Here is a 15,689-nt window from a genome sequence, read left to right as displayed (position 1 = left end):
ACCATCGTTCCCTTCAATGGGACTGTTCAACACCATGGCTGACCACGAAAGTGCGCGCAGGCATTCCCCCTACCTTACAGAAGCTCCAACCATCGTTCCCTTCAATGGGACTGTTCAACACCATCGCTGACCACGAAAGCACGCGCAGGCATGCCCCCTACCTTACAGAAGCTCCATTTGTCCATTTCACCAAATCTTTCGAGACAGACTAATTCTCAGAAAAGCAGGCTAAGGTTAACAGTGACTTGCACCCCGGGGCCCGGCTCGTCCCTCTGCTGCAATAACAGGGCCTTTCGGCGGGGTGTGCGTGGCTTTCTGCCTTTTCTTGCATTTTTAAGGTTCTTTTCCCTCCGAGGCCTCGTCCCACACATCTCCAAGCAGAGCCCACGACCTTGCACCCAGAAAATGAGAAATAAATCTGCCGTTGATGTCAGTGGATCTTTATTCATTTTCTAGGGTAGGGAGCTTAGAAAAAGCCAAGGTGCCAGGGAGGGTGGGAGCACGTAAGACGGGTATACTAATAGGTTCCCTACTTGAGATGTAACCCAACACCTAGGTCCCTGTGCCCATCTCCCTCCTGTCTGGGTGAAAGTTAAAGATCCCCTTACAGCATGCTGAAAGAGATTAGAGGATCACCACTGCAGCCTTCCTGTGCTCGCCAGCATTCCCCCAGGATTCCATCGTATCCAAAAACTGCTTCTGACCTGCAGCTGACTTTTGCTTCCGAGAAGCGTGCCCTCACCACTCATGCACGGCCCCGCCAGGAGCACAGAGCCTCAGAGGTGCACAAGAGCGGAATGCCAACTTCGGAGAGAGGCTTTGTTTCTCTGGGTCTGAGGGCAAAGCCTCTTGCCTTCCCAACGGGTATGGTCTCCCATCCCAACTCACCCTAAAGTGTTCAAGTCAGCAGACCCGGGGCGGGACTCGGGGGCACAGAGTCAAACACGGAGCTGGCAGCCTTCCAGGGGACTTGAGATGTCGTCAGCCAAATTGGGTCATTCAGATCTCCACAACCAGGAGAAGAGGAGACTTACCCAGACTGGGGACCTAGGCCACTCAGAATTCACCCTTAAATGACAGTTCTCCCACCCAGTGCGCCTCACTTTGGAGACAGGCCAGATCGAGAGGTGCAGAGTGGGAGTGATCCTGACCTGCCGTCCCCACCCATCACTGGCCACGACTGTCAAGACCATTAGGAGAGCCACAGTCTCGACAGAACAAGGCACCAGTCCAGTGAACTCATGACCCGGATTTTTCAGATCTCAGGTCGAAAGGAGGACACGGCAGCTACCAAATGCATGAGGGGGCCAATCTTTCAGATTGCCCAGTTCCCAAAACCAGATGTGCCAACTCCAGGGCAGGAATTTGGACACGAGAGCACCCACAGAGGCCCAAAGAAATGAGAACTCACTTCTGTCCCCTTGGGTGCCCGGCCTGTGATCACAAACCTACACACGAAAAGACAGCGCTGGACCAGATGGCTGAGTCAGGAGACACGACCATGTGGTCTGCTCTGGCAGGAGGCCGACGTGACGGTCACAGATAGTGTCTGGGAAAGATATACGGTCTAGAACAATGAAGGAAGGAAGTAACATGGAAAGAAGTTGCCTTCCCTTGTCTGAGCTTCCACAAAGCAGTCCAGAAAAGTACTCAGCAAACACCTGCTCCCCTTTTATAACGTCTCAGGTATGGTTCCTCTTGGCTACACCAGTGGCAGATCTATTTATCCGAGTACTAATTATTAGGCTTCAGACAATACTGGTCCCAAACTGTCTCTTGACCTGGAGTCTTCGTCAGGGATGCCAGCACTGTTCTGGCCACACCACAGCCAGGCTGGTACACGCAAGGCCACCGCTGCACACCTAGACCCCCACTTTCCCCAGAGACCCAAGGAGGTGTTAGGGACACGGGTGACTTCAGACACAGAAAGGCTGTTCTTTGGGGGTTGATTTTTTTTTTTTAATTACAATGCTGATTTCTATCTGTAGCTCATTTCTTCCAGGAAATACCTGAGAGTCAGTATCTCATCTTTGGTTGCTGCTTCCTTGTGTATAGGGGATGTGACAGAATCAGGGATTAGTGACCTCATGATACAGAGAAATCTTCAGAAAGATGAAGTTACCTGGCCTCATCATAACCCACCGGAGAGGGCTGCAAGACAGCTGAGCAGAAAAATCACCAAAGTTCTCTTGTGTTTTCCAGGGCGAAGGGAGAGGAACGGTTGCTCTCCAGACCTAAGCTCTTTCCTCAACTGCCTAAAAGTGCCCACACCTGCTTCTGGGGACAGCGGCGGAGGCCGCGAACATTCTCTCCACTGTTCCTCAAAAAGGGCTATTTTCCAGGCCCCATTTCATCTTCTCATTTAAAATGGATATCAAAGAGGAACGCACTGTTAAATCCACAGCAAAATACTGCTAACAAATACTTCAGCCCCCCTCTTAACATTTACTAAAAACAAAGGTTCCCTCATGCCCCGAAGTTACAAATTTGGCTTCTTCAAACTCTTCCGTCTAAACCTCCATGAAGAGCCATCCACCCCTGACGCTTGGAACTGGAAATTCACCACCCACAGCAAACAGTGTCTGCTCTGTGGTCAGACAGACACGGGGCTGCGTGCCACACAAAAGCGGACTGAAGAATGGACGCTCCCTCTCGAGTCTCGGCCCGGTCGCAAATAATAAGCAACTGTATGAACAAGCAGATCCCTGAATAGGTTTGAATACTTGAGGGCTGAGTAATAATGCCCATCAGAGGCCCTGTACAGTACTTCCAGGCTTCGGGTTTTTTCCTTTCCTTTCATCTCTGGAAACTTATTCAGAACCCTACTAGCTCTGCCCTCACAATTTTAAGATGCAAGAGGCATCTGTTTCCACCATGTAATTGCAGCTGGCTCCTTGCTCCTGTTACTGTGGTCTGTATTCAATGAAAGTCAAAAGCGAGGCTTTGCTGAGCGCTGACTGAGCGACCCCAACCCTGGGAGAAACTCATGGCGACGGTGATAAGAGCCCAGCCTGGGAGCTGGCCCACCTGCAAGGCCTGGAGTTTAGTTCAGGCGGTGCCGCAAACCAGCCACGGGAGCTCGAGCAATACCATAACATCTCTGAGCTCCATTTTCTCAACGGTATAAGGCAGGCACAGGACTAGAAAGTCTCTCGCCCCTTCTAGATCCCTGTGATGGGAGGATATATAAAGAGGGAGGGGAGAAGAACTAAGTTTGGGTGTTTTTAAAACAACGTAAGGCAGCGCCAACAGCCCCCAAAGACAGGTGTTTTTACTACCACTTCAGATGACTTAACAGGTTCAAGCTTAAGATGAACAAGTTCAAGAAGCAGCATTCGCACTCAGGTCTGTCTACTACAGGGTCCTTCCTTCCCCTAGAAGCTCTTCACGGTATGGCAATGACCGCTCCCCTCTTCTCGGGAACTTACCAGCCCCTTAAGGGAAATCAGTGTTACAGAGAAGAACCAATGAATAGCATCAAGCAGAATAAAGTGCAAATCAAACTCTGAAGCAGCGCTGACTGGAGCTACACGGGATCGACAGTCACATCACTGAGCGTACGCACCCACGGTGCTCACACCAGCGGGGCCGCACGCCCTTTTCAGGTCATTCAGGAAATAAGATCCTTTTCCGTGTGTCTGACTCCCACATACAAAGGGAAAATACCCCCGAGGAACACACGAGCTCCGGTGAGTGCGCAGATTTACTGGGTAGTTCTTTCCTGTCTTCTTTGGGGAGTAAGGTATTATTTTCATAAGTCATTCGCCCAGATAGCTGAAGCGTGGCCTTCTAAAAACGTAACATTATTTCTATGCCAACCATTTTTGTTGGACAGCTTTCCAAAATGCATGACACTATTTCCTAACTTCCTAAATCTCATAATTTACAGTTCGTCTTCAACTGGGACAAGGTCATAATGATGATCATTAATACTGTCGGTCAATGTGTGGTGCCAGACAAAGGGGCTTCACTCTCTAGATATGAGTCCTCACGATGAAGCTATGCTTTCTGAGGTCTTGTCTGCTTTTTGCCAATTTTCCTGGTGTTAGTGGAACACGGTCCCAGGACAGAACACCTGGATCCTGACTCCAGCTCAGCTTTGAAGAGTACCGTGATCTCAAGCAGGCTATTTAAATGCTGCACGGGTCAGTTTCCTCATCTGTTTCATGAGAATCAGGGCTTAGGCTTTCTTAGTCCCTTCTTAACTCCCTCCACGCCATGTCTCTGTGTGCTTCCTTCCCTATGTCTGCTCTGAAGACAGGCTTCATTAAAGCTCTTCAAATCCAGAAATGCATAAAGTCAGAGGGCCCAAATTCTCCCTTCATTCTGGGAAATTAGAACAAGGCCAGTAGGGTCAGGTATCAAGCTATCAAGAAAAAAGACAGGGCTTCCCTGGTGGCACAGTGCTTAAGAATCCGCCTGCCAATGAGGGGGACACAGGTTCGAGCCCTGGTCCGGGAAGATCCCACATGCTGGGGAGCAACTAAGCCCGCGAGCCCCTACTACTGAGCCCACATGCCACAACTACTGAAGCCTGCGCACCTAGAGACCGTGCTCCGAAACAAAGAGAAGCCACCGCAATGAGAAGCCCGCGCACCGCAACGAAGAGTAGCCCCCGCTCGCCGCAACTAGAGAAAGCCCACGTGTAGCAACAAAGACCCAAGGCAGTCAAAAATAAATAAATAAATATATTAAAGAAAAAAGATGATTCCTTTGGTGGTGGGGGAAATCAGGGAACACCTGAAGAGACATCAAATAGATTCCTAGAAATCACACAGTATCTTCAGATGGACATGAGGGATGGTTTTTAAAAAGCATTGCATTCGTGGATTGCGTAAAAAGTTTGAAGTTGAAAAAAAAAAAAAGCAGTGGAAAGAGAGAGACTGACCAGGGTGTGACCAAGGGGTCTAGCTCCGAGGGTGGGCAGGATGAGAGGACACGGCCCTGGCCTGTCACCCACCTGATCACCTAATGACAGGGTAAGGAGACACTGGGGGAAAGCAGAGCGAGACAGAGAGGGAAAAGATTTCTGAGAAAAACATGAAAAGGGCACAAATGAACCCACCCACAGACAAAGTATCACTAGAGAACATCAGGGATTGGTGTACAAATGGGAGATCTGGACGTCCATTCCCAGGTGGGTGGTGCGACATGACCATCTGGCTACCCTGCACGAGAGGGTCGGTTAGGGGGCACCCACCCAGAGAGGGAAGGAGCATCTCTGCCGGCTCTCTTCCCACCTCTCATCTTGGCCTGTGGGAAGCTCCCCCACAGCCCCATTACTCTTGGTTTCCTAACTTTCTTCATAAAGGTGGCTGTCCTTGAGTCTTGGGTCAGGAGAGAAAGTGCTTTGGAACTGTAGTCCCGAGATGTAGACTCGGTGAAGCTCGGGCCAGAATACAGCCTGAAAGATCTCAGACCAATACATCGCTTCACGGCTATGGGCTTCAGGCTCCTCCTTTGCAAAACAGGGAGAAAACCTGCATCCCGGAGGGAGTAGTAAAGAGCAAATGAGATAACGTAGATAAAACGCTTAGCCCAAGGACCAGCACACAGCAGTATCCAATAAACGATGGTGGTGATGATGGAGGAGGATGACCACCAACGCAGCACACAAACCCCTTTAATTACCTAGACCTTACAAGGCTCCCAAAACGCAGGTGTTCCACAGTTTCCCATACGCTTAGTCCACAGGCCTGAGTAAGCAGTTAGCTCATCTGGGGCTCCACACCTAACAAACACAGGCTAATACCTTCCTTGTCACCACCCCACATACTCCCCACATTCAAGGTCATTTAGCGGAAGACCAGGCTGAACTGTATACTTTCACTATCTAAAAAGAAAGGGTGATCAAGCAAATTAACAGAGCAAGTAACATACTGATGGTACTATTTCGATGCGGAAGGTACAGTCTCCAGCACACAGCAGCCCTCATTTCTCACCAGCTGATGGTGTGGACACAAGTCATTTCTGCCTGTTCACACGGAGGCTCAGCCTTAGACGCCCTGGAAAGCCACACTCTATTAGGCTGGTTCCTGTATGTTCAAAAATCAATGAAAATGTGTTTGTTTTTTAATAGGCTATCATTCTAACTTCTCACTAACTTTACCCTTTCTCGCTCCAAATACTAGGCTTGGCAGCGACTGGTCTTTAAGCTGGGCCCCTTCTGGCGTGGGAACCCTGCGTCAACTTACACTCGTGCTATTCAACAAATCCACACAGAGACTGGTTTCTACAACAAATGCGGCAGCGAAGGACTCTGCCAGAAAACCACCATCAGTGCTTCTCCTGAAGTAGCATTCACAGAGACAAATACTTCGTTTGTACACCCCACACCCTAGGGGGCTTCGTCTGGCGCTGATTCCCCCAGCCGGGAGATCCACACCACAGGGCAACTTTTCAACATCCGTAACGAAACGCACCTGCTCTTCAAGTTGGTCCTCACACGCCCTCCCCACCTGCCCCCAGCCTGCCTCAGTGCGCTCAACTCAGATGCACAGAGTTTGTTTTAGTTCCACCTTCCTCTGGTGCCCATATGTGGGGTGTTTTTTCCCTTCACTTGCCTATGCTAAAGAGGTGAGCTACTTCCCTAGGACCAGCTGCCATGCTTTTAGCTGATGCAGGGCCTACTGTGTATAAATTAAGGTGTATAGTTGAGCCTAGGGCCCCCTCAAGGATTCCTCAGAAAAGGCCCTGCTAACAGGTCCGGCACCCTCAGCCCAAAACAGAAGTACCAGTCCCTCACATGGTATAAAAAAGTACCACTGCACCCCACCATCCCATCTTTGGGTATAAATCCAAAGAACTCAAAGCAGGATCTCAAAGAGGCATTTGTACAGCCACGTTCACCACCGCAGTATTCACAACACCTGTGAGATGAGAGTAACCCAGATGTCCATCAACAGACGAATGGATAAAGAAAATATGGCATATACAGAAAATGGAATATTACACAGCCTTGAAAAAAAGGAAATCCTGTCACATACTGCAACATGGATGAGCCTCCAGGCCATTACGCTAAGTGAAATAAAGAAAGTATGGTTCCACTCATATGAACTATTTAAAGTAGTCAAAATCATAGAAAGAAAATAGGAAGGTGGTTACGGAGGGCTGGGAGAAGGGGAGAGGGGAAATGGGTATAGAGTTTCAGTGTTGCAAGATGAAAAACTTCTAGAGATCAGTTGCACGACAACGTGAACAGACAACACGACTGAACTGTACCCTTAAAAATGGTTAAGATGGTAAATTTAATGTTACATGCTTTTTACCAGAATACAAAAAATGTATTGCTGTAGATGGTGGTGCAAATACAAGTCCAGGAAGCCCTTCTTCCCTCATCCCCCACTCCTACTCCTTCCTCTTCTCACATCTAACAATATACCCTCTGGACCCAGGGCTCCCACACACACCATCTTCCTTGGCACGTACCTCTGTGCCCTCATACCAGCTGGCTTTCGATTAAAATGGACCAAGCTGGGAAGTGCCAGAGAGTGTGTTGCCTATTGTATCGAATTTCCTTGGCCTCTTATAGGGATGCACCGTGAACCCAGCCCAGTGAGGGACAGGGGCCTGAGAACCAGGGGGTCTGCGTTGCTCTAAACCTGGCTCAGTCACCGATCAGCTGAAGCAAACAATTTAGCTGTGTGGACCTCCTCTCCATAAAAATCAGACGTTGTAGGGACTCCCCTAGTGGCGCAGTGGTTAAGAATCCTCCTGCCGGGCTTCCCTGGTGGCACAGTGGTTAAGAATCTGCCTGCCAATGCAGGGGACACAGGTTCGATCCCTGGTCTGGGAAGATCCCACATGCCGCGGAGCAACTCAGCCCGTGTGCCACAACTACTGAGCCTGTGCTCTAGAGCCTGCGAGCCACAACTACTGGAGCCCACGTGCCACAGCTACTGAAGCCCGCAGGCCTAGAGCCTGTGCTCTGCCACAAGAGAAGCCACTGCAGTGAGAAGCCCGCACAGTGTAACAAAGAGTAGACCCCGCTCACCGCAGCTAGAGAAAGCCCGCACACAGCAACGAAGACCCAACGAAGCCATAAATAAATAAATAAATAAGAATCCGCCTGCCAATACAGGGGACATGGGTTCAAGCCCTGGTCCAGGAAGATCCCACATGACGCGGAGCAACTAAGCCCGTGCCCCTAGAGCCCGCGCTCCGCAACAAGAGAAGCCACTGCAGTAAGAAGCCCGCGCCCCGCAATGGAGAGTAGCCCCCGCTCACCGCAACTAGAGAAAGCCCGTGCGCAGCAACGAAGACCCAACACAGCAAAAAAATAAAATAAAATCAGACGTTGGCCCAGGTGATCTTTATAGTCTCTCAGCTCTTAGATTCTCAAAGTTCCCTGATTCACTTGCTGAAGACCCTGTGGAAAACTTAGAAGCCTGCCAATCTGAACCTTCTCCAGTGATTCCTCAAGCCCTTGTCTCGTATCTTTTACCCAGTTCCATGTTGTTGTTTATTGAGACACAAAAGCAGTTTTTGAAAATGTTATCAAAATAAGAAAACATTATTATTAGGCCAAAATTCTACCAGTAATAATTTTTAGGCAGACACCCAAGGGAGTGCTCTAGGCCTCCCTGTGACAGCAGAGTGGCCCTAGTAACCACTGTTTGCTAGCCTGTGGGTGAAGTGTTAAGTCACTCCGAGCACACAGGACAGAGAGCGGAAAGGGTACTGACCTCCTTCCATGCTTCACTGCGAATCAGCAAACATTACTGACACACATTTCTGAGCCAGGTGCCAAGGTGGGCACCAGGACGCAAAGATAATCGCCACTAAACCCAAGGAGCTCAGAGTCCAGGAGGGGAAACCCAGAGACTCCCAGAAAGCAGCAAAATAGAGACTGCATTCCGCTAAAAAAGCCAACCAGTACGGAGGGCAGGGAAAGGAGGGGCCAGGGATGTTAGGCAACTATTTCTCTGTACTATCCTGGATAGTTCTAGCCGGCCGCCCAGCCGAGCCTTACGAAGGGCTGTGTCTGCTGGGCCATAGTTACTTTCCACTGCAACTTGGCTGAAGTTAAAACTGAACAGGTGACTTGAAGGTGAAGGCTGATGATGGAAAAGATAGCCTCTTCCTTTCTCCCGTACCCAGCAGTCAGCCACACGATCCTCCGAAAAAAATAACTGGACTTTTTACAGAGTTAGGTGACCCTGTCCTTACATTTAAACAACCCCAAATGGTCAGGAATGGAAGCATTTAATCTCTCACGATGAGGGCGCCCAGTGCAGACAAACGGTGGGGCGCAGCCATAGTTTGGGTGACCCTGGGCTGGTCAACCTGTCTTCTGCTATAAACATGTGTCTGATATTAACTTCCCTGCGGTGCCGGGAACATGCTTATAAAGTGCAAAAGAAATATAAAAGCCGGTATCAGGCATTCCAGCCACCACCACCGTGAAAGTGACACATACAGAGATGTCACTGGCTGATTCAGAAACTTTCACCCTGGAAATTCCACCGAAATCGTACACTACTCTTTTCTAGCACAGAAGTAAACAGAGTACTTCCCTCCGTGGCTGCCTCTGGTCAGGCTCCTCTGTGCTCCATCACACCAGCTAATGAGGAATTTACTGCCTGCTGACCAGCTGGTTGTAAGGAATGAGAGCCGGGGAGGAAGGTTTCAGGAGTAGACAGGAGGAGTGAAGGAAATCTCTCCACACAGAGAGCCTTCCGTGTCACATGTCCTCAGGATATCAGAGCCATCAGGTCATCCTTGAAAGCTCCTGACGCTCATTCTCTGCTCCACAGAAAACTTTATTGTTTACTGGACTGCAGAAAAAAATCCCAGTTCTTGTGGGTTCCCAGCAAACATTTTTTATTATGCAGTCACTGTACCACATCCCAAGGACTAAGGGAAACACCGCACACATCACCAGAGCATTTTCAGACAAGCTAGAATAAGCCCAGTCCTTGATCTCCGGCGCTTCTTACTGGAACGTTGCAAACTAAACAAACTCTGTGGAAAAACGCACTTCACATATGTGCATTTAAACATATGCACAGTCCAAGCAAACAGTCATATTCTGGTTCCATAAAGAGCAATCCAAAATAAAAGTGATACGTTCATTACTAGTGAAGACCATTAAATCTAATTACAGAGAAATACAGAGTGAGAAAAGAGGCTCCCGAAAAGAACTGCGGGGTAAACAATAAGGAAGAAAATGATATACAAACTACGGCTGCAATTTTTATGTCACATGTAAGACAGTGTGCTGTCTGGGTTTGGGAATGATTCCATCCATGTGTGTAAGGAAAGGGCTGCTGTAGCCTCCCACTGGGGTACAATAAGGTGAGCACCTGCAGTACCCAAACATAAGCCCCTCAGAACAGGGGGCATATGCAGTCTCTTTAGAAGAGACATCGAGAAAAGTCACAGGAAGGCTTGCTTTTTGTTGTTTTCACACTAAAATCACTATCTCATAGTTGGTCCAGGTTCTCCCCAGGTCAGATTTATTGCCATAGAGCTAAATACAATTTACTGATTTCATACCCTAGTATTTAGTTACCTCTGTTTGTGTTATGAAGTGTCAGATAAATTAGATCAGGCATACCGTAGGATTTTCCTGAACTCGTAGAATCAAATTTATACAGCAAAAGAAATTGGTTTTGAAGTATAAACCTACCTAACATCTTTACTCTGACACCCCCCTGCTACCGCAGACATACTGCTATCCCCAGATATGTACAAACACAGAAACCCGAAAGTTCCACTGGGCATTTTTTTGCAAGGCAAAAACAAAGAAACCCAACCCACCTTTTCAGTTCACATTAGCCCTAATTCAAACCCCATGAGAATCTTTCCTGATAAGAAACACTAACACCTGAGTATAATTATGAACCCCTAATAAGCAAACATGATAAAATACTGTTTCCTCTAAACAGATTCTATGGAAAAGCCGTGTTAAAGCAGGAAAGGTTTCTCGAATTCTCCATAGATGAAGAAAACTGGTTACTTGTTCATTGTCTCTGCAGGGTTCCCTCAATGAACACAGTTAATGGGCCAAGCCACAAACAAACTTCAGGAGCTTCAGCCTCTCACAGAAGCAAAAGGCTTTTCCATCTGGGTACTGATGGAACAGTGAAATGGAAGTGCACACCAAATGCAAGGACGGGCAAAATAATTGGGGGAGATGGACAAATCAGTCTGCGTCCTCACGGTGGCAAACTTTACGACAACTTTCTAGAAGCAACAAACCGCAGCACCACTAGCCTTTATAGACACACATATATATAAACGTACACACACAACTACTTGGAAGGTAAATGCTGTGTTTGCAAACATCCTTCACCATCCTGCATTTACAATACTGAAAACCATGGCCAGAAAGCTGGGAGATTTCTACTCTTAGCTCTCCTCTCTGCACTGTCAAACTGGGAAGGTCATTTTGTCTGGTCACTTAGATAATTCTCCCTCTCTGCAACACGGGAGTTTTCTACTTTGGGATTGCTCAGCGTTCATATGCATCAGAGTAAAATAACCATTCAGCGACTTTATTCACCTTGGTTTAAAGGGAAAAAAAAAGAAAAGAAATTCATTGTGCAATGCCCAGGAAAAGCTGACACCACGACTGTCTCTCCGACAAGCGCTTGCAATTACAATGCGGGGGTGGGGGGAATCTGTCTGATCCGACTCTGTGAGCCCTTAAAAAAAAGAAATGATTCCAACCCCAATGGAGCCGGAGAACTTTTTTTTCTAAGGAGACCACCCCTCGGGAACAAAAGTTCCATTTCGGTCACATGTTGGGAGTACGAATAGGGACCAGGTTTTTTTAAAGACACACTAATTACGGGGGTGTTTTACAGTCCTGGAGACCACTCGGGCTCCTCCAGACCGACGGTGACTGGCATTTCATTGTCAAAAAGCAAAGGGGTGAGGTGAGGGCGCAGGAGCCGACAGGGCGCTCGGCGGGAGGAGGGGGAGCAGCAAGGTTACACTAAAGGGTACGCTGCCGCCGCGAGCCGCGTCTCCTTCCCCGGCGCCCCAAATAATTTCCTGCGAACAGAGCGACTGCAACAGTCCCCTCGCAACTGAAGAGCCCAGTACGACTGGCCGGGCCGGTGCAGCTCAAGGTTTTCCACCCCGGAGAGGGAGGGGGAGAAGATCTTTACCTTAATGCTACACTGAGCAGGAGTCTCAGACATGTCTCACAGCGAGAGAGATCAGGAAGTTCTCAGTTTTTTTCCACTTTCCTTTCCTCTCCCCAACCCAGAAACGCTCCACGGCCGGCCGGACGCGGTCATTTAAGAAGTTTCTTGCAGCATCTCTCCCGGCGGCCGCCCCGGGGGGCCGCGAGCGCGCGGGGCGGGGCGGGCGCCGGCGGAGTCGCCGCGCGGGGCGGCGGGGGCGTGGGAGCCGGGCGGCGCGGCGGCGGGGTCTGCAGGTCGCGGTGCGGCGCGGCGACCCGGGACGCAGCCCGGCCGGCCTCCCGCTCTCTCCTCCCACCCGGGCCGGCGCCCCCGCCCCCCGCCCTCCCGCCGCTCTCCCTCGCTCTCCCTCTCGAATGTTTTCCTTCCTGGAAGAGAGAAACTGAAAGGCAGAACTGAGAAAGCTCTTTGCTCATTGATCTTGAGAGTTTCAGTGCAGAAACTGACGTGAATTCCCAGCACTGAGCTCTGCCTCTTAAAGGAGCCACCAGGAAATAAAAGATCGGGTTACAGCCCCGCATCGGAGAAATAAAAGCCGGGCCGGGGTGGGGGAGGGGCGGCGGCGGGGGCGCGGGCGGAGGATCCCGGGGAGCGGGGCCGCGCGAGGCCGCGGCTGCTAACTAGGCGGGCGGCGCGGCCCCCGCCGGCCTGGCGCGGGGCGTCCTAGGCTCCGCTGGGCCGCCGCCTGGCTCGCGGAAGACACGCCGAGAAACGTTCCATCGGGGCCCCAGAAACCTCAGAACAGGTTTTATTAAACGCCTCCCCTCCCCTAGCTCCGTCTCTTGGATACATTGAAAGGCACAGGGTTTCCCCACCCCCCGCCGAGCGCAGACGCAATGAAAATAATTATATAGGAAGGGACATTCCGGTAAGGACGCGGAATCCGAAGGAGGAAGTAAAACAATAGCCTTTGTTCTGCTTCTCGACCGCGGCCTCTTTAAGAGAATCCACCAGGAAATGGGAGATCGGGTTACAGCCCGCACCGGGGTAAAGGGGCGAGCTAGCGAGCGAGCGAGTCGCGGAGCGCGACGTCGGAGACAAAGCGGGGCGGCCGCCGGCAGAAGCCCAGCCTGGCCGCGGGGGATTCCCCGCGAAGGTGGGCGCCCGGAAAAGAGGAGGCGCGCGCGCCCGCCAGGCCGGGGATGCGGGCGCTGCCCCAGCCGAGCACGCGTCCTGGAGAAGGAAAGGCTGTTGGGAGGTTATCAAAGGCAGTTGAGTTCCTTTTCCTGACCCCCCCCTTCCTCCCTGTTTCGAAATCCTCTGTCTTTTTAAAGCAATAGCGGCCGCTACCAACCGAAATAGGTGACTCGACTGCAAAGTTGACAGGACGTGTTCCTGGAGATAATACCCCTCCCCAGGACTGCTTCTCTGAAACCGTCATTGGCGGATGGGACGACCCCGGGATCCTGCCGGGGGAGGAATGTTTGGTTGGAAAAACAATTGAGAGGAGGTTAAATCCTGTCGGGCTGAAGGTTCTAGCCTTGAGTACGTGCAGTCTGATCACTCTATGATTTTTATTGTTATTTATAGTCTCTGAAAATGCTCTGAAGTGTCCACTGCAGAAGGTTGAGAACATTATACTTATGTTTAAATTCTAAACCCTGCTAATACGTACGGCTTTAATGTGTGGATGTGTATTAAATTACAAATATATAAATACATATGTATAATGTGTGTCTATAGTATATACAGATAAACCAGGACAGATTTCCCAGACCCTCCCCATTCCACGGATTTTTCCTACCCACTTGCCTTCATCTCTCCACGTAATAAATTGTGTTCAGACTTTTCACACGCTCATTCGAAGAACACTCTGAACCAGAATTTATTAAAGGGGTTGGAATGGGAAAAGAGTCCTATTACTGGGATGGTGGGAATAATGGGATTTTGTGAGTCTCCGAGGACCTCAGCAGTCCATGTCACCTGGTAGTCCTGTCCTTCCGAGAGCGCTCATGTCCACACCAGCTCTTCTGCCCTGGACCACCTGCTGCCCCCACCTCAACCCACACACACGCGTCTACTTTTGATCCCTCGGCTGGTGTTGCAGGCGTTGGTTCTGATGTCCCATTGCTGGGTTAAGTCCTGTAAACCTCTACATCCCTTACTTATCAGCATGATCTTTGTCAACTCACTCTCTCAGCTTGGGTAAAATGGGGTGGGGAATATTAACTATCTCCTAAGATTCCTGTGAGTATTTATTAAATGAGCAAATATGTACAAAGTGATGAATTATCTGAGTTCTTATTATATACTTTATCTGCTCAATGAACGTTAGCTACCATTATTTAACCTCAGGACTGAATTAACTCTCAACTTCGTTCTATCTCCTCGTTACCTTCTCCAGGTGACTCAACAAAAGTGGCGTGTATAGGAGACTGTGTGTGGTTCCAAAGCAAAATACGCAGTAGCAGCTGTGGAAAACACTGCATTTAGCCAGGGGTTGGTGATTTCTTTCTGTAAAGGGCCCAATAGTGAATATTTTAGGGTTTGTGCCCCAAGAGACAAAATTGAGAATATGTAGATACTTATATAGCTATAGAGAAAACAAATATCTACACTTTTGTTTTTATTGACAAAATATAAGGTGTAATAATAAGAGTTGTAATACAGGTCTAACAATGAGAGGAATGGAACTCTTTTTGTTTTTCTTAAGGGGGATAACATTTCACTTAGTTAAACCCCAGTTTAAACTAAATGTTCTCTATCATCAAAATTGACTGCAAATGTTTATCTGCTAATGGTGATCTGTCATGAGATTTTACATATTTCATTTGGAAGTATCTTTTCATCCAGATAGGATACTGCCAAATGTATCAATCCATGAGCATATGGTTTTACTTGAGCATACTTATTGCTTATAAGGCATTTATACAATTTTATTGGAACTCTATAAATTCTCTTGATATTTCCCCTTTAGCGTGTCATTACATTGCAGATTAATCACTTCCAATTGAAAGTTAGGTAGAAGTGCCTCAACTGCACAGTGAAGTGGATTTTAAATATGAAAATATCCTTTTCACTTGCATCAAAATCCAAAAACCAAAAAAAAAAAAAAAATCCAAAAACCACGGCTGGAACTGTAGTTTGAGTTCAGAAAATAGAACTGCTGCAAATTTGTGTTAGGATGGACATCTTGCTTCTTGTCTTAACTTTTGACCATATAGGAAATGTATAAAGCAGCTTTATATTATTTGTGATTCAAACAATGTTAATTGTGTCGAAATGATTTAACTGCAGTATAAGCTCCACATATAGCTATATTTTGCCTTGTAGTTTTAGGTTTAATTCATGAAAAACAGACTTGATAAAGTCTGTAGCAAAACTAAATTCCAAAACCACTCAGTAATAGTAGTTAAGGGAAGTTGTTTTCATTCACTCATTCCCATTTGTCAGGTGTTTCTCTATTCCTTGTTTCCTGACTTCTTTGGGGTAATTAGGTATTTTTTTTCATATTCCATTTAAATTCCTAGATGGTCTTTCTAGTGTTTCTTTTTTACATTAAATATAGTGGTTGCTCTAGAAATTACAATTTGCATC

At 48.5% G+C, this 15,689-nt stretch overlaps 1 protein-coding gene across 8 annotated transcripts in view; it reads right to left on the bottom strand.

Moving 5' to 3' along the window:
• ETV6 (ETS variant transcription factor 6) overlaps positions 1-12,384 on the bottom strand; it is a 238,284-nt gene extending 225,900 nt beyond the window's left edge. For 7 of the 8 annotated variants that reach the window (XM_089920304.1, XM_030761863.2, XM_089920300.1 and 4 more), the window contains exon 1: positions 12,117-12,384. Coding sequence is in view for 3 of the 8 variants with exons in the window: in XM_030761861.2 (XP_030617721.2) it covers positions 12,117-12,149 (33 nt within the window). In the remaining 5 variants the exon portion in view is untranslated. The remainder of the gene's footprint in view (positions 1-12,116) is intronic. The other variant, XM_022577601.3, reaches the window with a different exon arrangement.
• Positions 12,385-15,689: the final 3,305 nt, after the last annotated feature.

Source organism: Delphinapterus leucas, chromosome 11 (genome assembly GCF_059928025.1).
Source record: "Delphinapterus leucas isolate spDelLeu-1000000601 "Yukka" chromosome 11, BTC_Dleu_Yukka2, whole genome shotgun sequence".
NCBI lineage: Eukaryota > Metazoa > Chordata > Mammalia > Artiodactyla > Monodontidae > Delphinapterus > Delphinapterus leucas.
The sequence above is the reverse complement of the archived record's forward strand: the minus strand, read 5'-3'. Positions and strand labels throughout refer to the sequence as shown.